Source organism: Camelus bactrianus, chromosome 10 (genome assembly GCF_048773025.1).
Source record: "Camelus bactrianus isolate YW-2024 breed Bactrian camel chromosome 10, ASM4877302v1, whole genome shotgun sequence".
In the NCBI taxonomy this organism is placed as follows: domain Eukaryota; kingdom Metazoa; phylum Chordata; class Mammalia; order Artiodactyla; family Camelidae; genus Camelus; species Camelus bactrianus.
The window spans coordinates 47,431,978-47,454,835 of NC_133548.1; the positions used below are offsets into that span (position 1 = coordinate 47,431,978).

General features: G+C 55.9%; 1 protein-coding gene across 8 annotated transcripts in view; it reads right to left on the bottom strand.

Annotated features, from left to right (window-relative positions):
- Window positions 1-10,475: 10,475 nt before the first annotated feature.
- The window catches only part of ARAP1 (ArfGAP with RhoGAP domain, ankyrin repeat and PH domain 1), a 61,877-nt gene continuing 49,494 nt past the window's right edge, over window positions 10,476-22,858 (bottom strand). For 5 of the 8 annotated variants that reach the window (XM_045508746.2, XM_045508744.2, XM_074372575.1 and 2 more), the window contains 17 exons: window positions 22,593-22,788; window positions 22,289-22,340; window positions 22,016-22,179; window positions 21,624-21,857; window positions 21,155-21,260; window positions 20,604-20,751; window positions 20,428-20,514; window positions 20,273-20,341; window positions 19,868-19,985; window positions 18,363-18,476; window positions 18,015-18,160; window positions 17,427-17,459; window positions 13,710-13,792; window positions 12,915-12,965; window positions 12,681-12,744; window positions 11,293-11,442; window positions 10,476-11,064 (listed from right to left, as the gene is read on the bottom strand). In XM_045508746.2, the coding sequence (XP_045364702.2) occupies window positions 11,047-11,064; window positions 11,293-11,442; window positions 12,681-12,744; window positions 12,915-12,965; window positions 13,710-13,792; window positions 17,427-17,459; window positions 18,015-18,160; window positions 18,363-18,476; window positions 19,868-19,985; window positions 20,273-20,341; window positions 20,428-20,514; window positions 20,604-20,751; window positions 21,155-21,260; window positions 21,624-21,857; window positions 22,016-22,179; window positions 22,289-22,340; window positions 22,593-22,788 (1,833 nt within the window). In that variant the 3' untranslated portion in view covers window positions 10,476-11,046. The remainder of the gene's footprint in view (window positions 11,065-11,292; window positions 11,443-12,680; window positions 12,745-12,914; window positions 12,966-13,709; window positions 13,793-17,426; window positions 17,460-18,014; window positions 18,161-18,362; window positions 18,477-19,867; window positions 19,986-20,272; window positions 20,342-20,427; window positions 20,515-20,603; window positions 20,752-21,154; window positions 21,261-21,623; window positions 21,858-22,015; window positions 22,180-22,288; window positions 22,341-22,592; window positions 22,789-22,858) is intronic. The other 3 variants (XM_010973082.3, XM_010973085.3, XM_045508745.2) reach the window with 3 other exon arrangements.

Below are 22,858 nucleotides of genomic sequence, written 5' to 3' on the forward strand. Positions count from 1 at the left end.
GGGAGGGAGGGGTAGAGAGAGACTCTGGCTGGGAGAGAGGAAAAGACTCAGAGAGAGAGAGAGAGAGAGAGAGAGAGAGAGAGAGAGAGAGAGAGAGAGAGAGACTGAGAGGGAAAGAAACAGACGGAGACAGGAAAGGGGAGAGAAATACATGAAGGAGAGGAAAGAAGAATCAGAGCCTCATAGAGATCAAGATGGAAATACAAAGAGATCATAGAGGCATAGGGAAAAACACACACAGAGGAAAAAAGATGGGGGGGAGCAGAGATGGAAATGGAGGGAGGGAGGGAGAGAGAGAGAGAGAGAGGGAAACTGATAGAGGAGCCCAGAGAGAAGTGTGAGGATGAGGGATTTTTGAGAGATTTTCAGTGCTTATGGGCCAGAATGGGATCTGGACATGAGGGGAGGTGGACAGAACCCGGATCCCCTCATAGAGGCCCTCAGGGCAAGGGGACACTCCTGTGTCCTCCTCAAGTATGGAAGGGCCAAGCCTCCAGGCAGAACTAGCTCCTTTGTGGTCCCTTCCTGGGTTTGTATCACATCCTAGGATGCATCCCCAGCATGGAGATGGGTACACAGGAGGCTTGGAGGGCTTTTGCTGATGGTTTTTGGACTCAAAGCCTTGTCACAGATTCCACCTCTTGGTGGCTCTGCTGAGCTGGGACAATGTGGAAGCTGATGCTTGAGCATGGACTCCTACTAGGAGTTGTGGGACCCAGGCCACAGCATGCCCTCCATGGCTTCACTGTCCATAGGTTATAAGCCAGGGGGAAGATATGCAACACCTCTGCCCATCCCAGAGGGCAAACGGACTCCTGACTCCCGAGGAGGAAGCCTTAACCCAATGGAATAGAGGCATTTTAGACAATGGGACAGGTAGGGAGTTGTCTCAGCAGAGACAGAGGAGAAAAGGCTCCACACCTTGAGGCTGGAGATGGGGGTTCAAGTCCTGGCTCCACCGCTAACCTACTCACTCATTCATTCACAAACACCTACCACTGGCCAAGCTCATCAGACATGACTCAGGCTGTGCCTTGCCTTGGAGAAGCACCCAGGCAAGGGGTGGGGGGGACTTGCCATGTGACAGAGGAAAGTAAAGGGTCTGTGGTGCCCAGAGGGAGCCCCTGACCCAGTGAGGGGTTAGCAAGCATTTCCAGAAAAGAGGATATCAGCTGGATGTTTAAAGGCAAGGAAGGGACCCCAGGAAAAGGGGTATATTCCAGGCTAAAGGAGCTATATTTAACCCTCACCAGTAACCCCACCCCTCTGAGCTGTAGGAGTAACCCCTGCCGCAAACACCAAGCTCCAGGCAGAAAAGCCCACGAGGCTGAGTGGAAACCTGACCCTGCTAAAGGGCATGGGGGTGCACAGTGGTGGGGGGTGGGCAGGAATGACTGAGCTTGTGCAGGAGGCCTCTCCAGGCTGAGTGCTAGAGAAAGTATTGTCCGTGGCTTAGGAAGTGTTAGGAAAGAAAATGTGAGGGAGAATGCTTTCCACTGTGGCTACAGAAGGTAGAATTTTAGATCTCTGAAAGCTCTGGGCAAACTGTTTCCTCAGCCTGACCCATCCCTGGGACCTCACTGCTCCATGCCTGCAGGCTGGGAAGGCATTCTGTAGGCTCAGAAAGCCAAGGCCCTGGACCATGTCCAGTTGTGGCCTCTCACAGCACCCCTTCATTCCCTGAGGAGCCTGGCAATAAGAAGCTGAGTTAGAGGAGTTCAAAGGAGGGTGCCTCCTGGACGTGGAGGGGAGCAGGTGCACTGAGGCCTCACATAGCCCTCAGCATCTTTCTGCTCTCCAGCTCTGGAGATGATGGTGGAGGCCTCATCCTCAAAAATCTACTGGGATTACGCTCAAGCAAGTCAGGTGTGTGTGTCAGGGGTGTCTTCTTTACATCCCACTGCCACACCAGCCTCCCCAGTTGCCCTGGAAATAAGGATTCTGTAGGAATGAGGTGCAAGATCCAAGACTATGGGTACTCCAGAACTTAGAGCCAGGCAGGTGGAAGTTTGAATCCCAGCTCTGCCATGTGCCCTGGGCAGTTATTTCACTTCTTGGAACTTCAATTTTATTTTCTCATCTGAAAGACGGGGTAACAAATTCCAAGCTCAAAGCTGTGAGGTCTGGGGAATGTAAAGTTTCCAGTAAAGAGTGAGCTTCCGCCTCCCCTCCCCTAAAGAGGCTGAATTGATAGGGCGAGGGAGTAACAGTCTTGAATGCTGTGGTAGGGGTTCCTGCAGGACATTGCCAGGAGGCACCAAAAACGGAGAAGGCCTGAGACTGTTGAGGCCTCCTCTTCCCTCTTCCACCTCGAATTGGCCTGCAAAACCAGCCAGTGCAGGAACCCAAGGCCCTGTGGGATTACAGCGAAGCCCCGCCCCACCGCAGGCCCCGCCCCTGGTCACTCTCCAGGGTGCTGCTCCATGCGTGCCACGTTCACAGGCCCTGGCCTGCAGCCCCGCTACCGGTCAGCAGACACTGTTTGTTTTTGCTAGCTGGGGAGCTGGAGGGAGGCCGAAGGAAGCAGTATGTTCCTGGGAGGCGCGTGGCTGCCTAAGGCGATGGGAGGATGCGGCCTCAGGGATCTGGCCTCCACCCTGGGCCCACCACCTCGCGTGGACTGCAGGCTCCACAGGTTCTAGCATGCTGAGGGCAGCTTCTTCTGAGTCCTCCCCTGCCACTTCCTGCATGGCTCTATCCCTCCCAGCTTCCAGATGGCCCTTTGTCTCACTCACTGGTTCACCCTATCTTCGCTCCTTCAATAAGGGTGCTCCTCACTGGAGCACCAGACCCTCACTCCCCTCATTCTCCACCCCTCCACCCTCACGGACCATGGAGCCCTCCACCAACACACCTACTCCGAGTGCCCCCTGAGGGCCAGCCCTCTCTCTGGAGCTCCAGATATCCAGTACAGGCTGCCTCCTGAACACATCCTCTGGGAACATCCCATAGGCCCCTCACACTCAAATATTCAACACCCAATACATCTTTTGTTTCTACCAAAGCATCAGCAAACGTCTACTCTCCGTCTGAAAACTTAAAAGTTGCTTTGTTTCTTCCCTTTCACTTCCTGTGTCAAATTTGTCACGAAAGCCTGTCAATTCTCCCTCTATAATTCCTCAGATCTATCCACTCCCTCCTTGCCCTGAGCCCCAGCTTATTCCTCCTCCCTTGATCATTCTCCAGTCCCCACCCCAACTCAACTCCTCAATTCCCCCTCTACCCAGCACCTAGCACTGACTTCCTGAGACATCTAGCTGGTCATGTAACTCCTCTTTACGATCTTTGCATGGCTCCCCCGTGCCACTGAGATAAAGGCCAAACTTCTCAGCCTGGTGTTTGAGGTCTCTCATGATTGACCCTGACTGACCTCTCCATTCTCTGCTCGAGGTGGAGCAAGATCTAGCCCCTAAGCACATGCCAGTCCTTTCCTCCTCCTTGATTTGGTATAGCCTGTTTCCTTTCCTAGGCTAACTTCCCTCTCTTCCTTTTCTCTGCCCATCCCAAATCCTGGCCCAGCTTTCCTGGGCCAGTTCAGCCCACACCTGCCCCGACCCACAGGAGACAGTGTAGGCAGGAGGGGTTACTGGATTCTGGGTGGAGCAGGCCTGTCTGTCTCTCCACTCCCTGACTTGCCATCTGTCCCACCACCTCACTCCCTGCTCAAGTTTATCTCCTTTCTCCTACTGAATCACATCTTCCTCAAGTACAGACCAAAGTCCTATTCACCTCAGCCCTAGGCCTTAGCCTTTGGGCAGCCTCACCAGGTACAAGTAAGAAATGTCAATGGAGGAAAGTAGGAAGAAGACACAGTTGAGTGTGGAAATGAGATGGTGCACTTCAGAGCTCAGTCCAGGGTCACTTTGGAGCAGCCCTCAACAAGAGGCTGCAAGAGGATGCTGGGACACAGGTGGTGCGGGGCGGGGGGGGGGGGGGGTGTCTCACTGACCTGCTCTATGGGAATTCACCTCCCCTCCAGGGGAAGACTGAGGCTGTGGAGTGTGAAACAGTCCTCAGCTCTCCAGGGGAAGGCCAGTAATTGGCAGAACATGGATTTCATGGAGGGTTGGCCTGAAAACCCCTAGGTGATTCCCTCTGGCTGGGGGCCAGGATGTCCACATCTGAGTCTTGGCAACAAGAGCCCAGGAGGCGGGTGGCAGGTACGTGTGAGGGAACCATCTCACAGTGCTTCTCCACCTCCTCCTCGACCAGAAGCTGCTACCTATGGCTCTAAGGACAAAGGCTAGAAACCATGTCCCTGGCAAGGGCCTGGCATAGTTTCCTGCACTTCCACACCAAACACAGACCCCTATCACACCATAGGTGACAAAGCCTTTGCTGACAAAGGAACAAAAAGCCACCACAGCCTCCAGAATGGCTTCTTCACCATCTCAGGAAGTTGCCTTTGGGGATGCAGAATGGAGGGCTGAGGCATTGTGGGCCTGCCTCAGGCTCCAGGATCAGTCAGAGCTGCCCCCTGGGGTAAGGGGTGATCTCAGGTCGGGGCAGTGAGCTCCCCATTCCTGCTGGGCAGGGGGATGAAGGGGTGGAACAGATGGCAAGTTCAGGGAGAGGAGAGGCAGCCCCTCAGCTCAGAATCCTACCTTTCTGCCTATACTGCCCCATGGATTGGCAGGGAGGGTAGTGCTTAACTGGCCCAGGGAAGATGGGCAGATTTAGGGTGGGCAGAGAGCAGGAAGAGGGAATTCAGCTCAGGATGGGGCTGGGCCAGACACTTGGAAGTGCCTTCTGCCTGAGGTTGAGGTCATCTCCAGGGATATGAATCAGGTAGCACAAGATGCTAGAGTCAGTAGAGTCCTCCCTCGCTGTACAGATGGGGAAACAGGTGAGAGAAGGCAGAAACACACCCAGGTCACACAGTGAGTAGAGGGCAGGGCTTGGCCTAGGACCAAGGACTCCTGGTCACTGCCCCACTGGACTACCTCCTCCTCTTTGTAATCTTCCACCTCCCCTCTTCCTCCTCACATCCTCCAGCTGAACAGAGGGCTGGGAAGGAAGTCTGTGGCTACAGCCTACAACCCTGGGAAGGGATGCCAGGCTGAACGTGTAATTTCAGCAGGGATAGGTCAGAACAGAAGTAACCCTGTGGCTTCATACTCTGGGAAAGGTTTTACTCTCCGTAGGGCCCTGGCCCAGATCCCTCACCTCCACTACCCTCCAATCCAATACATCAGGATCCTCCTTGCCAGGAGGCCCTGAGCCACCCACTCAGCCCTAATCTACCTCTTCCCCCTCAACTCCCTGTACCTGAGGGAGGGGGGCCAGGAGGGGGTGTGACTCAGTGGGATAAAGGCAGCTGCTATATTTGAATGATTACATAAACCAGGAGGGAAGCAGCTACAACGTGACTCAATCAAGGTCGGGAGGAGAGAAGTTGAATCTGGGCCCAGGAGGCAGGGTCTCCTTCCATCCTGAGGCTCCAGCCTGCATTTAGACATGACCCTAACAGGACCTGGGGATTGCGAGCTAGTTTCTGCATCACAGGACTGCAGGGGAGATTTTCGCTAGGGCTAACCATGCTAGGAGGGCTCTGTTCCCTCTCCATTGCCTTAGAAAAATGGCTTCTAGAAACCCTAAGGCCAGACCTAGACTAAGCCCCAGATCTTCCCCATGAACTCTCTCCAGAAGGAAAGACACAACTGAAAACACAGTTTGTCACTGATTTAGAAAAGAACGCCTGCTGGGGAGGGCACTGGCTGTGAAGCCTTGGCTCACCTGCACCAGCTTGGGAGGACCTGTGTTCCTGTCCCAGCTTCACCACTTACTAGTCTCCTGACATTGGCAAGTCTATGCCTCAGTTTCTTCATCGATAAGAAGAGAACAAAAAGCATCTTTTTCATAGGGATTGTTACGATTAAATGAAATGACACATGCAAAGCCTTAGCCCAGTAGGTGGCAGATGCTTCATAATGGCTTATCAGCATAAACTGTTACTGCCAACACTAAGGACTGGCTAGAGTCCTCCCAGGTGGCTGGATTCCAGGTAGGACTGATCCCTCCCCCTCAGTGATCGCTAACCTGGGTGGAAGGTGGGAGACCAGAAAAAAGAATGGAGGTCTGCGAGTTAGGAGTTCGAACAGACGTGCTGTGTGCCCCTGGGCAAACCCCTGCCCTCTCTGGCCCTCAGTCTATAAATGAGCCCTCCGGGTCCCCAGCTCTCAGGTTCATGTTTGAGAAAAGATTTTCCCTGCACTGGGATTAGTGACTTGTGGCACTGGAAGCTGTGGCACAAATAAGGCTGCTCAGGATTGGGGTAGTGGTGGTACAAGCTGGAGGCGGGTGTGGCAGCAAGCACTGGGCACCAACCAGCACAAGGCCCACCTCCTCTGGGCCTCTTGGCAGCTCCTCCTAGGGGGCACTGCCGCCTCCCCCAGGAAGACTGCCCACCTGGGCTGTGTTGCTATGACGCTGGTCTCCACGGTGCGAGGCACAGAGCCCTCCCCTCATCCAGGAGGAGGGAATGGAAATGACAGGAACTGAGGCTCAGGCCACACCTCTGGCCTGTGAGGTTCCTATCCTAACCCCTCAGGAGGGAGGGCAGGGAGGAAGGGCAGTTTCCACCTCAGACGGTCAAAAAGAGTGGCACAGAGAGGACTCAGAGTGACTGAGGTGGAGAGAGATACAGGAGTGCAGAGAAGTGGCAGAGAGGGGAAGGGTGGGGGGGAGATGCCAGAGGGGGAAGGGTGGGGTGGGGGGTGAGGAATGCACTGTAGTCATGGAGGGGGAAGTGCCTTTCAGGCTGACAAGGGGTGGGAGGCACCATCCAGCCCATCTCTTTGGTTTCAGTGTTTTGAGGTGGGTGGTGGTGGGAGGACAGAGTGGAGGAGGAGCAGGAGGGAGGGGGGCAATTTTCCTAGAGAGCTGTGTGCGGGGGTGTTCATACATGTGCCGTGTGTGTGTGTGTAAGTTCAGGCTGAGGTGTGCAGGCACGTGTGTACAGGGATGAGTGTGCATGTGGCACGTGTGCGCCTGTGCCACTGTGTCTCCAGGGTGATAAATACAGCAGTAGGAGCTGTAACCAGGGCAGAGAAAGTGTGGAAATTTCCACAAGCTGAAAGTAGCATGGGAGAGGGGACATGCTAGGGCTGAACCAGCTTGGGCTGAACTCTGTCCTGATAGCTCTTCCCAGGGCCAGCTGGATACAAGTGACCAGGGCACACACACATACCCCAAGTGCACACAGTACAGTAGGATGGAAGAGCAATCCGGAAGAACTTCCTGAAGGAGGCACCACATTAGAAGAGAGGTTGGGAGGGTCATGCCAACTGTACTTATGCGTATGTAAGAGACAGACAGATATTCCTTAGGATCAAGATCTGGGCACTTAGGTTACAGAGCTGGCTAAGGGAATTAGCAACTATTCCTTTTTGTGATGGGGGAAGACCCCAAGGAGTCCATTTGACTAGGATGGGTCATATTTAAGAGGCAGGGGACAGAGGCAAAGACCCCAACACCAGAAGCACGGGGGTCAGGCCCCAGAGGGCTCGGGGTGCACTAAGCTCCAACCACAACAGGCTGCTCACTACAGGGCCACAGCACCTTGTTTGTGCCATTCCCTCTCTTCAGATGTCTCTGCCTCAACTCCACCTGCAGAAACACCGCTTGTCCTTCTAGGCTCACCTCCTCCAGGAAGTCTTCCTAATCAATCCCTCCACCAGAAGGGTTCCTCCCTTCCCACACTGCTCACAGATCTGCTCTGGCTCAGTGTTCAGCAAAGCCCCGCACACAGTAGGTGTTCATGAAATGCTTGCTGAATAAAAATATACTGGGCCTGAAAAGGACTCTGGTTACCATGACATCTCCCCAGACATATTTGGGGAGGAGGGACAGTGCTAGGTACTTCACACTTATTAGCTCATTTAATCCTCTCATTTGTAGGTACTATTAATATCTCTGAAATACCAAAGAGAACACAGAGGATTAGAGACCTCAAGAACTCAGTCAGAGCTACAGTTTGTAGATGGGAGTGTCGGCATCTGACCAGTTAGCATCCATTCCCGTACTTCTCCAAAACAACCAGCTGTGGGCAGGGGGCTTGGGAGCCACGAGAGCATGGGGCCAGAAGAGAAGGTCTCAGCTCCAGACCAGCCCTCCAATCCCCGGGCTCAGGGGGAAGTGGGGAGGAGGCAGGGCCCATCTTCCCCTCCCCTGTCGCACTGATTTTCTCTGGAGCCCAGGGGTCTCCTGAGGCCCAGAGGCCCTCAGTGCCTGGGTAGCTGGTAAATGCTTTGCAGGGTGAGCAAGGTGAGCAAGAAGGAGGGGGAAGAGAGACAGACATTCCACCCCACCTCTCAACTCCCACTCCCATCCCTTACCCCCCGCCCCCCTTCCCTCCCTCTCTGCTCAGCCTCCTTTCTATCCACAATGCCTTCGCCCTTGGGCTCTGACTTGCCACAGCCTTCTCTCCCAAGGCTCCCTGTGGTCCCCATGCCATTAAGCCCAGACTTGGGTTGACCCTTGAAGCCCTGTCCTCCCTCCAAATTCCAACCTGCCCTCACCTCAGCCTGCACCCATCTGCAACTGGCAAGGCTTCCAGTCTTCAAGACCAACTCAGGGGAACCTCCTCCTTCAAGAAGTCCCCTCCCTCTTCAAGAACTGCTCTCTACCACTCATCAGGTCTGGCTCCAGGCTCCTCCCATATCCCCCAACCCAACCTCAAATAGTATGTGAACAAGCCACCCAGGGTCCCAAGAGGCCCCATTTCTAGTGATAAACACCAGCAGAGCCTCCTGCCCTATTCCACCCAACACTGTTATCACTGCCATAATTCTAAGGTCGAGGCACTGAAGGCTCCTGTCGGGATGTCATCCCTGATCCCAATGAAAAGCACTTTAAGCTATCATTAACTCCTGACAGTTCAGATCCCCTTCCCCAGGGGACAAATGGGGCCACTTATAAGAGGAGACGGCAGAGTTGGAGTCAGGAAGGGAGTGGTGGAAGGAGAAAGTGGGGCAGTGGAAATGAATCTCAACACTGATTCAGGACAGCTATGTGACCTTGGGCAAATCACTTCCCTTCTCTGGGCCCAACTCTCTTCCTCTCCCAGGAGGAGACAGCACATAGAGTACACAGGCACTCATACACAATGGGTGCTGAGTAAAAGGTCTTCCCTCTGTCTTCTGGGCTTCTAGAGCCCCGGGAATCCAAAGCTCATCCTGCACTCTGCTGCCTTCCAGAATATAAGTAGCCTTGGGGTCAAAGGCAGGGCCAGGTTCTACCCTACACTTCAACAGAGTAAGGCCTGGGCCAGGATGGCCACAATGGGGCCCTCCAGCACCTGTTCTGGGATCAGCAATGTTGAGTTGTCTGTGGCTGCCCCCTGGTGGCCAAATGCAGTCACTGCATTCAGTCCCTGAGCCGAGGCAAGTGACATTTGGCAGCTTAATCAGGGAGCGCCTTCAGTCTCACCCACCCTCTCTCTGGGCCTCAGGGCTAGCTGGTTAGTCCAAGGTCAGATCCAGGGAAGAAATCCAGCCCCTGAGCACTTGGACAATGGTCTTGTCCTGGCTGCAGGTGGAACAGTCAACCTGGCCTGGAGTAGCCCACCTAGGGCGGGACAACAGTGGGAGACTCAAACGACTTAAGTCCTAGCCTGTGAAACCAGCCAGAGAACTCGTTCCAGTCTAGCATCTACCTCCCCTTCCTCAGAGACAGGAACAAGGAATCTGGAGTCCAGACCCTCAAGACCCCATCTGCATCCAGGCCTTCCCACTGAGCTGAATCACAAAGTCAGAAGTCATGCGACCTACCCCTCACCCCTTTTTGCCCAGCTACACTGGCTGAGGCTGAGGCTGGGAGGTCAGCCTATCTGTCCGCTGGGCCCCTGGAGAGAGGCTGGTAATGAGGCTCTAGGCAGAGGCGGGAACGTTGTGTCTGGCACCTTCCCAGGGAGTCCCAAATCCATCTCTGAACAGCTCGTTATCTCCCCCACTCGCCAGGGCCTTGTCTTCTTGGAGCAAATGGCCAGGCAGTACACAGAGGGGGCAGTCCAAGGCCCACTTCTGGAGGGGTGTGCACAGGAGCCAAGGGTAACCTGAGGCCCTTCTTCCTAATTTAATTTAGTAAAGCTCCTGTAACTCTGTGATCTTGTGTCCTCAGAGGGGCTGATGACAGGCTACCCTGAGTCACTCACAGGCCACATACCCAGGCCCCGGTTCAGAATCAGACTGTAGCAGGGAGAGGGGCTCGGTCCAGCTGGGGTCCATCCTGGCCAGAGTTAGGACCAAACCCCAGCGTGGCTGCACAGTAATACAATGTGGATGGTGTGGAGCCAGGCCCGGGCTCTGCCTGTAGTGAGGGAGGGTGTCTGAACAGCTCAGGGCCTGGAGAGAGCAGGGCCAGGTCCCCAGCTTCAGGACACTAAGCACTCACCTCTGGGCCTCCTGACCTGCTGTCCCCACTTACCCTGGGACACCTGAAACCCCCAACCAATCACAGACTTCAGCACCAGAGGATAAAATATACAGATGTATTTATATTATCAAAAGGTCCCCAAAGTGGGGAAGGGGCACCAGGCAGCCTGGACCCTCCCAGTAAGCCCAGACAATAAGGTGGGATGAAGTCCCCCAAGTCCAGTTCTCAGTCCTGTAGAAACTTGCCCAAGAGCTCCCTCCCCCTACCAGCTAAGTGTTCCTTTAGCGCATCCACTTTTTGCTGCTCTGGAGTTTATGGCAAGGGGGTTGGCTCCCTTCCAGCGGGGGCCCCGGGGCCTTGAGCCTCTGAAAGGATGGCAATCCTGCAGAGTTCTGGCCTGATGCCCATCTCTCCAACCCCTCACACTCCGGGTGGGTGACCCTGTTGGGGAGCAGGCCAGGAGGACTGAGCACCTGGATGGAACAGGCAAGGGATTCCTCCTCTGACAGACCCTGCTGCCTGCCCGCCATGTCTCAGCCAGGGAACCCCGTGCTGCAGTCAGGATGTGGGGTGTGCGGCTTCCTCATGTGCCCCCTCTGGCTCACACCAGGCACGCAGGGCATGAGGGTGTCTGCAGGGAAAGGCTTCGTGGCGGCAGAGTCCCACCTGCACTCAGACGTTTCGGAGGAGCTGTGGGAAGGCACATAAGCCAAGAGTCCATAAGCACTTTGTGAAGGCTCACAAGGGCCAGGCAGAGTGGGGGTTCCCATGAACTAGGTGAACCAAAGGGAGGCAGGCCTCCCACCAAGGATGGAAGACGGGACAGAGGGCACTCAGGAGAAGCAGAGGTGAGTCAGGTGGAAGGGGGGCTCCAGTCAGGTCCCCAGCCCCTGCCCACAGGGATGGCGAGCCACTCACAGAAACAGGGTCCGCAGAAAAGGCAGCCACACTCCGGCGCATCTCATTCTCACTGCCGCGCAGGGGAATCAGCGATATGCTGCCCAGCCGGACCTCAGGCGCCGCCCGGGACACGCGTGAGGGCTCCGAGGGCCACACGAGGCCGTTGTGCTGGGGAGCAGGGGAGAGGAGGGGCGCTAGGGCCTGGGCTCGGCTTCTGCTGGCCCAGGCACTCAGCTCCGGATCCACCCACCCTTCCCAAAAAATGCCTCCAGCAATGATCTGAGGTGACACCCTCAGCTTTGATCCCAGCTGATATGAGAAGCAGCTGTTAAGAAGAACATGACTGTATCCCTGGCAAAACCCAGCCAATTATGTTACTCAACAACTCTCATTTCCAGGTTCACAAACAAGCTGCTCTAAGAATGCAGCGGCCAGAAAACAGTTCTGGAGGAACATATATGCCTCCTTTCACCAGGAACCAGGGAAACTACAGAATCCACTGTTTCCCTTTAGACCTTAACTACCAGGAAGCTCAGGGCTAAAAGAACTCAGCCCAGGACCCTGGTACAGTGTTGTCTCCCTTCTCCCTAAACAATTCTGAGCTCTCATTTAAAAACTTCTGTTTTAAGTCCAACCCACCTGGCTGGCCCCGCTCTGGCTCCAAGTCCTCCCCTGTCTGTTCCCACCTGGCCCACTGTAGCAGTCACCTCACTGGCCTCCTCACCTCCAGGCTCAGCCCTTCAGCCCACCCTTCCCTGCACACCGTAGCCAGAACAAACCCTCTGAGACTCAACCCTGCACACCAGTCTTGCTTATAACTCTCCCTTTAAACTGCCAGTTAGGTCAAGTTCAGCTTCCCTGGCATGGTCTTCCAGACTTTTTGTTCCAACTCCCTTTCTACTGCCAACTTCTAGCATGCCTGGCTTCTCCCTTTACACCTTCTCAGACAATCCTGCCACACCTGTGCACAAACTGTTGCCTCCGCCTAGAAGCCATCTCGCCCCCACCTTTCTTTGCGAGTGCTCCCTCATCCCCAAAGATTCAGCTTCCAAGACACCCTCTCCCTGCTGCCTTCCCCACCCCACCCACCACTTCCATAAAGTAGGATCTCTGACTTCCCTCTGCACAGCACTGGGCTCTAACAGGCCACCTCTGGGTCTGTTTTCCTTTCCACGTGGGCAGTGAGTACCCAAGGGCAGGGTTCTGCACCTTCTGTCTCTAGCATGACTGGCTCACAGCTGGACCAGAGCAGGTACCAGGAAGGGTTTACGAGTGAATGAACAAACAAATGATTTAAAAGCAATTCAAAATCTTGACGCAATTGGTGGCCTGAGTAGTGAAGAAGCAAACTCTCCATAAAAGAAGCCTCCTGGGACCCCCCTGCCACAATACCCCAAGTCTGGTACCTGCACAAAGAGGAAGGTGGCGAACCACTCCCGGAGCTCCATTTGCGTCTCACAGCACAGGTACCTGAAGGGTGGGGCACAGGTCTGGACACCACCAAAGCCCCGCTAAGCAGGGACACCCTGCCAGCCCCCACAACCAGGGTCTCAGGGGGCAGGGCACAGATCTGGACAGTGAGGGGATCCAATCAAGGGGGATGTGCTACCATCTCTCCTTGGCCTGGGGCTCTTGCTCACCACTGCTGCTTCTCATGTTTCTCTGTCTCGTGCACCACTGTGAAGCCCCAGCTGCAGAGAAGGGGCAGGTGGGGTTACTTGACAGTCTGCAGAGGCCTCACAGCCCACGTGCCCAGGATAGAGCTTAGAAGCCTGGGCCAGAGCCTGGGGCAGAGTTCAGGGCCTTCTGTTGGCACAGCACATCCCGGCTGCTGCCTCTTCCTCTCACAGCCCCTGCCAGCCTCCCAGGCCCTTGGCTCCCCCATCCCTCAGCCCTATCCCACCCCAGGCCTGTCCTAGTTCCCCAGAGACAAGGAGGCACAGCCAGGGGGTGAGAAGAGAAAGTCAGAAACCCAAGTCCAGTGACTGCAATTGAAACAGTGGCTACGCATCACTTTCCAACTTTTAGAACACACAACCATGCTTTGAAACAGGTGTATCATTATTTTCCCCACTCTACAGGTATGGGACACGAGGCATGGAAAGGGCCCAGAGTTAGTCAGTAACTAACTGGCCTTCAGTCCAGGCCAGTGGTTCTCAAACATGAGCAAGCATCAGAGTTCCTTAGATGGCTTGTGAACGCAGACTCTGGTCCCACCCCCAGAATCCAGGATTTAGCCAGTCTGGGGTGGTACCTGAGAAGCTGGGTTTCTAAAGTGTTTCCAGCTGATGCTAATGCTGCTGGCCTGGGCAGCCACACCTTCAGAACCACTGAACCTACCCGTGTCAAGTTCACAGCCCTCAGCTGTGCCTCCCCCATCGGTTCTGAGCCCCGCAAACCCCAGCCAAGGACCCATCTCTCTAGCCTCAGCTCACCAGGTGGGCGGCCGGAGTTTCTTCTTCACTCCCAGGTAGACTTTGAGACTTCTGATGGGCCACTCCTTCTCAGGCCGGTGACTCTGGGTTGGGGAGGACAAAGGGAGCGGGCACTTCAGTCAGTCAGGGTGGGTGCTGGGGCTGATCTTCCAACTGGGTGCCTCCCTGCCCCCTCTCCATCCCAGCCCAGGGGACCTCCTCCAGGAAGGCTTTGTAACAAAGCCCTCCCTGCTCACAATCCAGCCCGACAGAGCCCCCAGGCCTCTCTCCCTAAAGCAGCATCAGACAGTCAACCCTCAGTCCCCGAGGCAGCCAGGCATCCAGAGCAGTGATTCCCAGTTCCTCCCTGCTGCCCTGCAAATTGAGAACTGACTCGCAGCATTGGCTGAACCAGATCGTCTGATGAGGAAGAAGTCTGCACATCGCACATCACCCTCTGGCACCAAACTGAATGAATGTGCGCGAGCTGGGAGCTGTGGCTGGCTGTCTGTCTCAGGTTATTTATTCCTCACCCCTCCCTGCCCTACAGAGGCTCCAGGATTGACTGTGTGAACAGAAGGCTTGTGAGGTGAGCAGTCACTGGCTCTTTGGTTCCACAAAAGGAAGGCTAATGACTCAAGCTGAAGCAGGATGGCTGTTTGGTAGACCACAGGAAGAACTTCCCAATGGTCTAGGTCAGGTAGCTAAAGACCAATGTACTGGGGAGGGGCACCAGATCACTGACATGCTCACCTCTGGCCCCCACCTCTGCATTTGGGTCTGGGCTAGGAAGGAACAGGCTGGCTCCGAGGCAGGAGGATGGGAGCAAAGACCCCCAGGGAAGACGCTGGTTGGAGGTCAAACTAATGATCCTTCCTCCTGCTCTGCGAGCCACCTGCTCAAAGCCCTGCCCACACCAGGCACCCCTGCTGCCAGCAGGGGTACCAGGGTGGATGGCAGGGGAAAGGGACTCACTTACAACCAAAACTGGGGGTCAAAGTTTGAGCCACCTCTACCCTGTTTCCCACCATTGCTCCCACCACCCCCAGGCATGGCTTCTCAGCAGGAACAAAAAGGGGACTAGGGGATGGCCGGGGAGGTGGAGAGTTTGGGGAATTGGTGAACCTCCTTGTGAAGTCACAAAAGGATGGGCTGCCTAGGGATCAGTGGAAATTTCAGTGCTGTTACCAGGGGTGTGGTGTAAGAGAGGCTTACTAAGAAACTTCACCTGCTTTCACCCCATCCTCCCTAATGACCAAGCCCCTGATGGGGGAGCCCCACGTCTCCTGCACAGAGCACCTGACCTGATAATGGCCACGTGCCCAAGGGGGCCAGGAACAAGCTGGGCTGCAGGCAGGGAGGAAACTGGGCAGTAGTAAGGGAAATTAGGCTGTGGACATGGGAGAAACAAGGTTGGGAAGAATACAATAAAGAAGAAACCTACATGTAAGCAGGGAAGACACAAGGTTGAGAACACTGAAGAAATCAGACTGCAGGTTGGAAGAAACCAGGCAGCAGGAATGGAAAGACTGAGACAGAGGTCATAAAAGAAATTAGGTAGCAGGCATGGAAAACATCCAGCTCTGGGCATGATAGAAGGAAGGAGGTGGGGTAAACTGGGCTGCAGGTACAGGAGGATCAGGCTGAGGGAATGAAAAGCAGGCTGCAGGTTCGGAAGACATCAGGCTGTGAGTGTGAGGGGAAGAGAACTAGAAGCAAGGAGTAACGTGAACCACACGTGGACACAGCCGGCCAGTGGGAGTGATAGGTATGGTGGTTGCAGTCAGGGTGTGGAAAGGACTGCTGCAGCTCCTTGAAAATCTGAGAAGACAACCCTCAGGCCTCTGCTTCCTCAGGCAGGCACCAGTGTGCGTGGTGTATGCATGCGTGGCAGGTGTATGATGTGAGCATGGCCGAGATAGGAAGGCTAAAGGGGATTTGGGGGGGGAGGGGATTTGGGGGAGGTCAGTCAATGTAATCTTCATTTCTGATCAAACAGATCATGTCTGCAGCCATCTCTTAGTATTAGGTCACCGGCAGGGAATGAAGTTCACCCCTTGATACTCAAAGACCTCTGCTGGAACCAAGATCTTTCTAGAATGTGCCTTTCCCAGGTGTCTCAGAGTCTTAACAATGGGGTACCCCTAGGAAGAGGCTTGGGTGTTCACATATCCTGAACTGGAACTGCCAGGGATTGTCCCAATTTCAAATCTTCTGTCCTGTTGCCCCATAAATCAGCAAGTGCCAGAATTACCAACACCTCAGTAACCAAAACACATGTTCCTGGGGCTGCGGTGAGACCAGGTGCCTGCAGCCACTGGGGCGAGCACCACTTAGCACTGCACTGATCAGGAGTCCTGGACTCCTCCTACACTTCAGGGAATGAAGAGCTTGAGCTTTGAGGCTAACAAATTTGGGCTGGAATCCCAGTCTACCACCAAGAGATGGCCTTGGGCAAGTCACTTGAAGCCTGCTTTCTCCCCCATGAAAAGGGGACAATACTCCCTCCCCACAGGACAGCAGTGAGATTACACATCCCGGTATGTGAAAGGCTGGGCACCAAGCCTGGCTCAATAAACATTGCCCTGTTTCCTTTTTCTAGCTCTCCTGCCTTCTCTCCTCCATGTAAAGGGATCAGGTGCTTTTCCAGGTGCCTCAGCCATCCTCCCTCCTCTCTGCCCACACTGATGATCTTTTTCTACTCCAAGGCCCCCTAGAGGGAGGGGGCCAGGGACATAACATCTCAGAACCAACGGGGCTGACTGGAGGGGTGGACAGGCCCAGAAGTAAGGATGTGATCACAGAAGGAGGCAAAGGAGAGAAGAGGAGGCATTCCCCACAAGGGTCAGCAGGAGCCCAGGCTGCATTAATAGAGGTATAATGTGCAGAGAGGGATGTGAGGATCCTACTCTGCTCTGCCTCCTCCATGCCAGCCAAACCTGTCCAGATGTCCTCAGGAGATGCAAGGGGCAGAAAGGGCTGCAGACACTGATGGGGGCAGCTGTGGGAGCTCAGGTTGGACCCCTGGGCTTGGAAACATGTTTCTGCTACCTGCCTCTGCACAGCGTCTATACTCTGTGGCCCCCAAGACACATGGGACCCATAGGGGTATCATGGGAGGCAGATCTCAGCTGAACCTGAGCAAGAGCTTTCTCCCAGGCAAAAGTGTCATTTTAGGGATAGGGCAGCCCCAAGGGAGGAAAGGATGAGCTCCCCTCTCCCAGGGCTGTGCAAGCAAAGGCTGGCAACCAGCTAGGGAGGCTGAGAAGGAGCTCCTACCACAGGTAGGGGATATGCCACAAGTCTCTGTCATCCTGCTCCTGCATTTCAGGATAAGGGCAGTAGCAAGGACCACTCTAATAGCCCTGGAATTCTCTCCAGGATTGGAAAGGGGGTGGCTCCGGGGTGACAGGAGATGAAGATCAGAGCTCTAATCCAAACCTAAGGGCCTCCATTAGCTGGCTCCACAGCTTCCATACTGAGTCCTTTGGAAAATTCTAGAGCATAGCACTGATGGGCGAATCTTACCTTGGAGGAAGGACTCTGGGGCAGGGTTGGGGATGAACAGCAGGAGCCTAGGCTACGAGCCCCAGAGTGGAGGCCAGTGCTAATGGCAAGAAGGCAGGAAACCATGCCTGGAGACAGCCAGGAGCTCTGGCTGTGTTCCCGTGCTCCCACCAGGCTCGCCTGGCCCCCAGGTGGTGTAAGGCAGCTGGCATTTGGCCCACAGCTACTCACGGTCTCAGGGGCCCCGCTCCATGGCCTCTGGCTCTGTTTGATAGAGGATCAGGGTTATGGAAGAAGGAGGCCCAGCTCTAGAGCTAGGACAGTGTGTATGGTGGTGCATGGTGGGCTGTGGCAAGTATGTGCAAAAGATGTTGGGGTGGCAGGGGCAGGGCTAGGATGGAGATGGAGTCTGGTCTGGGAGGACACCAAACATGTGGACAGAGTGGGCATGGAGAGGGCCGGGAGAGGGTATGGTCTGTGAAGTGACAAGGCACATATGGGCCACAACTTGGAGCTGTCACCATGTAGCATGTCCTTGTGGGTGCCATGACCAGGCACAGGTGAGACAGCACACACCTGATGTGATGGCATCCAGGTACCAGGGCCTAGTGGGGCTCCAGGGCACAGCAGAGTGACCACCCAGAGCCACAGCAGGAGGGTCTCTGAGAGTCTACAGCTCTCCCCCACCGCTGTACCATCCCAAGACCCCGAGATGGGGATGCTCCCATCATTGGCCCCAGGAAACGTCTGTGTGTGGGTGTCTGAGCACACTCGGTTACAAGTGCCCATGGCAGAGCAGGACCCAGCAGGATCACGTACCCGGACCTCCTTGTAGAGCCGCAGGCAGCTGCTGTTGAGGATGAAGTAGCGATCGTGGAAGCCACCTGAGGGCAGGCCCAGGCCCAGGAGGCTGCGGTCCTCTCGGAACTTCATCATGCCGTGCTTGGTTTCGCCCACATGGCTGGCTGGGGGAGGAGAGGAGTGGGCACAGGCTGCGTCAATCCTCTGCCAGCAGACACCCAGGGCAGGATCCCAGAATGAAAGAAACTGCCCCATTCTGCCCCAGCCTCCAAAGAGGCCTGCGCGCCTGGCACTACTCCTACCTGGTGCCACCAGGTCCCACCCCGACTCTGGGTAGCAGGACCCACCACCAGGGCTACCACCTACCCAAGTACAGCAGCATGGCCTCCATGGACTGGTGCTTCTTCACCACCAGGTAGCTGTCTGTGCCCAGCCCATGCAGGATGGGCAGCACCTTCTCCGTAAAGTGCAGGGGGCGCTCTGGGGAGAGGTCAGATCCGCCGTCACAAGGGCCACATGGCCTGATAGCACTGAGGGCTGGCCCATGGACACACATCACCTGTGTCCAACGGCATGGTCCACTCCCTCCGCCTCTGGCACAACACATCACCACCATGACCACCTCTCATACCTGAGCTTCAGGCCCGACACACCTGGCCGGGACCAAACCTGCTCCAACCCAATGCATCCAAAACCAAGCCAGTGCTCTTCCCTGTGTGTTCTCATCAGGGAAAACAGCACTACCAACCAGGCCTCTCAAGCCTCCCTCTCAGCCTCCATGTGTTGAATCTCTCTGCTTCTGTCCTTTTCCTTGCAGCCACTCTGGCCCATGAGACACCTTCTCCTTGGACCAATACTATGGTCTCTGAAGTGGTCTCTACCATGTGCTGTCACCCCCTCTCCCCATGTCTCTCCACCCAGCAGCAAGCAGCAATCTTTTCGCACTCCCAACCACTAATGCTTCAATGACCTTGAATTGTTATCAGGCCCTGATGGCTGCCTCTGCCTCTATCTCCAGTCCCACCCTGTGCCATGACCACTCACTGTCCTTCTCTCAGGCTCCCTAGAAGGGTGGTGTCCCTGGCCACCACAGGGCCTCTGCCCATGCTGTTCCCTCTGCCTGGAAGTACTTTCTCCCTCTTCACCAAGTAACCCCTACTCTTCCTTCACCTCCTAGCCCAGGGACTCCAAAGCCAGAGACCCTGTTATAAGCTCTGGTGGCACTGTGGCCCTTTCCGTCACAGCAGTTAACACAGCTGGAGTTGTATGTTTATCGGTGTGATCACGGGATTAGCATCTCTATTCCAGATCAGACTTAACCCCTGTGAGGGCAGGGAATGTGCCTGGCTCCCCAGCCCAGTGCCTGGCACTCAACAAATGGTAGTAAAACACCCTTATCCTCCACTGCCACTGAGACTGCCCTTCACCCTAAAATGACTTTATCACCCCCGTTCACCATCATGGCCTTTTCACAACACCATCACAACCACCCTTATATACACTGCCCCCCCCACTCCTTGTGCATGGTCATTGCCACCAACGCTGTCACCCACAATCCCATTACCAAATTCAGCATCACCACCCTTGCAAGCAACACCATTCTCACTCCCCACTGAGAAAGCATCATCATAGCCGACACCATCTACTCCTTCACAGTCCATCCCATCAGCCATATTATAGCTGTCACCTGAACCCCCATCAGCACACTGTCACCACCACCACTGAGATCACAGCATGACAACATTTGCATTCTAAAACCCCCTTTACCACCACTGTCGCCACACTGCAGGGCAGGGGAGGATAGACTGGGGCTGCAGCCCAGACAAGGACAGGCTGCCCCATTTCCTGCACCTATCCTAGTGCACACCCACCTGCCTCCTCTCTCTCGTTGACCTCGAAGCACGTCCAATAGTCCTTCTCCCTGATGCCCACATTCCTGCGATCTAAGATCTCCAGGGTAAGCTCCTCAGCTGTCATGGATGCCGGGATCTGCAGTGAGCGAGGAGGAGCAAGACATCAGCCTACCCCAACCCTGGCCCTTGCTGTGTGATCTCGGGGCCTAGCCCATCCCTCTCAGGGTCCTCTGGAGTCCTGGGATGAAGGAGGGTGTCTCTGAGTGGTCCTGATGAGCTGGGTTGGGAGGAGGGGAAGAGACAGGCCCTGGCACTAGCCAGCTACAGGTCCCAAACTAGGGCTCCCTTTGGGACGGAAGCCCTGCTCCTCTGGTCATCTAAGCCTGTGCCTGGCCCCTTGGCTTCTAGGTCCCCAACTCTCACCTTGATATGCTGCTCCATCTCTGCCTTCTTCTCCTCCAGGTATACCGTGCAGATGAAGTCACCGGCATGCTGTGGGGAGACAGGGCTCAGCTGGAGGCCTGGGAGCGGGTGCAGGAGGCTGGCTTGAGCCCCTCACCCCAGGCCTTGTCCTTTACCTGGGTCCCGCTGGCAGTGCCTGCCACACGCATCTTCACAATGGCGGTGATCTCCTCCCGCTGCTTCCTCAGCTCCTCCTCATCCACCTGGGAAAGTGGGGAGGGACAGGGACAGACGGTCACTGCCACCCAGGAGGCTCAGTCCTACCCCCACCACCCACTGGCTGGGGACGCACACTAAACACCACTACATAGTGGTTGATGAGGTCTTCCACCACACGGCCAGCCTTGTAGTCCTGCCCATCTGTCTGGAAGAGCGTGGGCCCAAACACAATAGCCAGGTTGTGCGTGTTCATCTGGTTTGTGTCTGAGAAGCACTGGACACTGGACAGAGAAGGATGGAAGCCTTGAGTGAAGAGTCCAGCCCAGAACTTCCCTGCCTCACCTTCCCTATTCCTGACAGGTCCATGAATGGCCCTTGGAGTGAGGCCAAGGAAAGTCCCGGTCAGAGCGGACCACTAGTTAAGGAAAAGAGGATACAGTCTTTCTGGCCATGTCTTGGGTCCTGGCAAGCAATAGGGCTGGGAAGCTGAGATCTGGCCTCTAGCTGAAACCTCCTCTACTCTCCTACCCAGCACAAAGTAAGCTGGGAGACAAAGTGTCCAAGACCAGGGCACGTCGTAAGTCAACGCTCAGTTCCAAGGCCTACCTGGTTCCCAGGGGAGTGCAATCAGCCAGGTTGGGAGTAGAAGAGTCTTTTCCACCCTCCCCCCCCATCACTCCTCACCAGTACAGGTGGCTGATAAGGGCCTTCACTGTGGCCCGGTTGACTGGAGGCAGACGTGCCAGGAGCTCTCTGTACCTGGAGACCTTCTCCTCTTCATCCTCAATCTCTGGGTCAGGAGAGACAGATCAGGTCAGGAACCCCTCTGTAACCACCCACCCTGTCCTACTCCTCTGGCTGCTCTGCATCTCATCCTAGGTGACAGCACTCCCTTGTCCCCTTCCAAGTCAAATCAGGCCAGGCACACAGCAACGATTAGGAATTCTGTATAGAGAATTCTCTGTATACAGAGAATGGCTCTGTATAGAGTGACAATAGGAATGAGAGGAAAGGAGGGAGGGGACTGGAGTCCACCACTGGGGCATGCCTAGTCCAAGTGCATGAGGGGGAGGGGAGAGAAAACTGAGATCAGAATGGACAAGTCAGCAGCCCTGGCCTGGGTCTCAGGCTAGACACTGGCTGCAGGGCCCACCTGAGGCCTCCAGCCAGGCTAGGCGCTGGACTCGGGTGAAGAGCCCATCAGGCAGGTCTCGCAGGAAGCGCTTGAGTGCCGAGGAGACATCGTCCACGTGCTGTTCGCCCTCCTTGAGGCGCACAGAGCGAGCGTCCTGCCTCAGGCTCTCCAGCAGCCGCTGTGTCTTCGATGTCTGCCCACACTTGCGGTAGATGCCCTCAGAGGTCAGGCCTGGAGAGGGGTGGGGCTGAGCTGGGGGCGGGGCCAAACATGAGGCGGGGAGGGTATTGGTCCTGGGGTGTGCCTCACAGCTACTTTCAGAGGGATCTGGGGAAGGCGAGGCTTGGCCTCTGGGGTAGGTGAAAGTCTCTTTGGCGGGGCGGGGCCTGTGCCACGGGGGCGGGGCTCACCGCACTGGGTGATGTAGTCCACACAGCGGTACACAATCACCGGGATATCCGAGTCTCCAAGCTGCTGCTCCGACAGTGTGTCCCCTGAGCTAGCTGCTGCTTTCTGGATGGCTCCCAGCCAGCCCGTGAAGTCCAGACGCCGTTCCCCCTGGATGTACAGCGTCCTGGGCCGGGGATAGTCAGTCACTTGGGGGCTTAACCTTACTCAACCCCTCCCAGGCCTGTCTGCCTACCACAGGCTTCTCAGAGCCCCTTAAGGAGGCCAGGGCTCACCTCCTTCGCTCCACCAGCACCAGCACCTGGTTCTCGCTGTCTCCTTGGACGGCTGTGGAGGGGCCAGTCAAAGTGAGGCCCAGGCCTTGTTCATGGTCCCCAACCTGCTCCCTCCTGAGGCCCTCTGGGCCCACACACCCCGGGGACCCACCCACCAACACGCTGGGTGGCTGAGATGCACCCCAAGGGCAGGAGAGGACATGACAGGGCAGGCTGATTCCTAATGGCTAGGGAGAGGTTAGGGGCTTGGGAGCCCAGGATAGGGTGCCCTGGAGGTTGGGTGCCCAGGTTCAGGTCCACGCACAAAGCTCCTGCAGTTTCCGAAGTTGCAGTGGCTCCTCACAGGGCCCCTCTGGGAAGACAGCGTGGAGCTCAGAGCCGATGAGGGAGAACCAGCCCTCCTGGGCCTGCTGCAGGCTCAGGCCAGCTTTGTAGGGTAGGCGCCCAAGCCTCTCAAAATCCCGTGCCAGCAGATCCTCAGCTAGGGGAGGCACAAACGCCTGGTGGGGAGGCCGGGGAAAAGGGAGGCAGCCGGGGAGACTGCATCAGCCAACAGCCCTACCCTCCCAG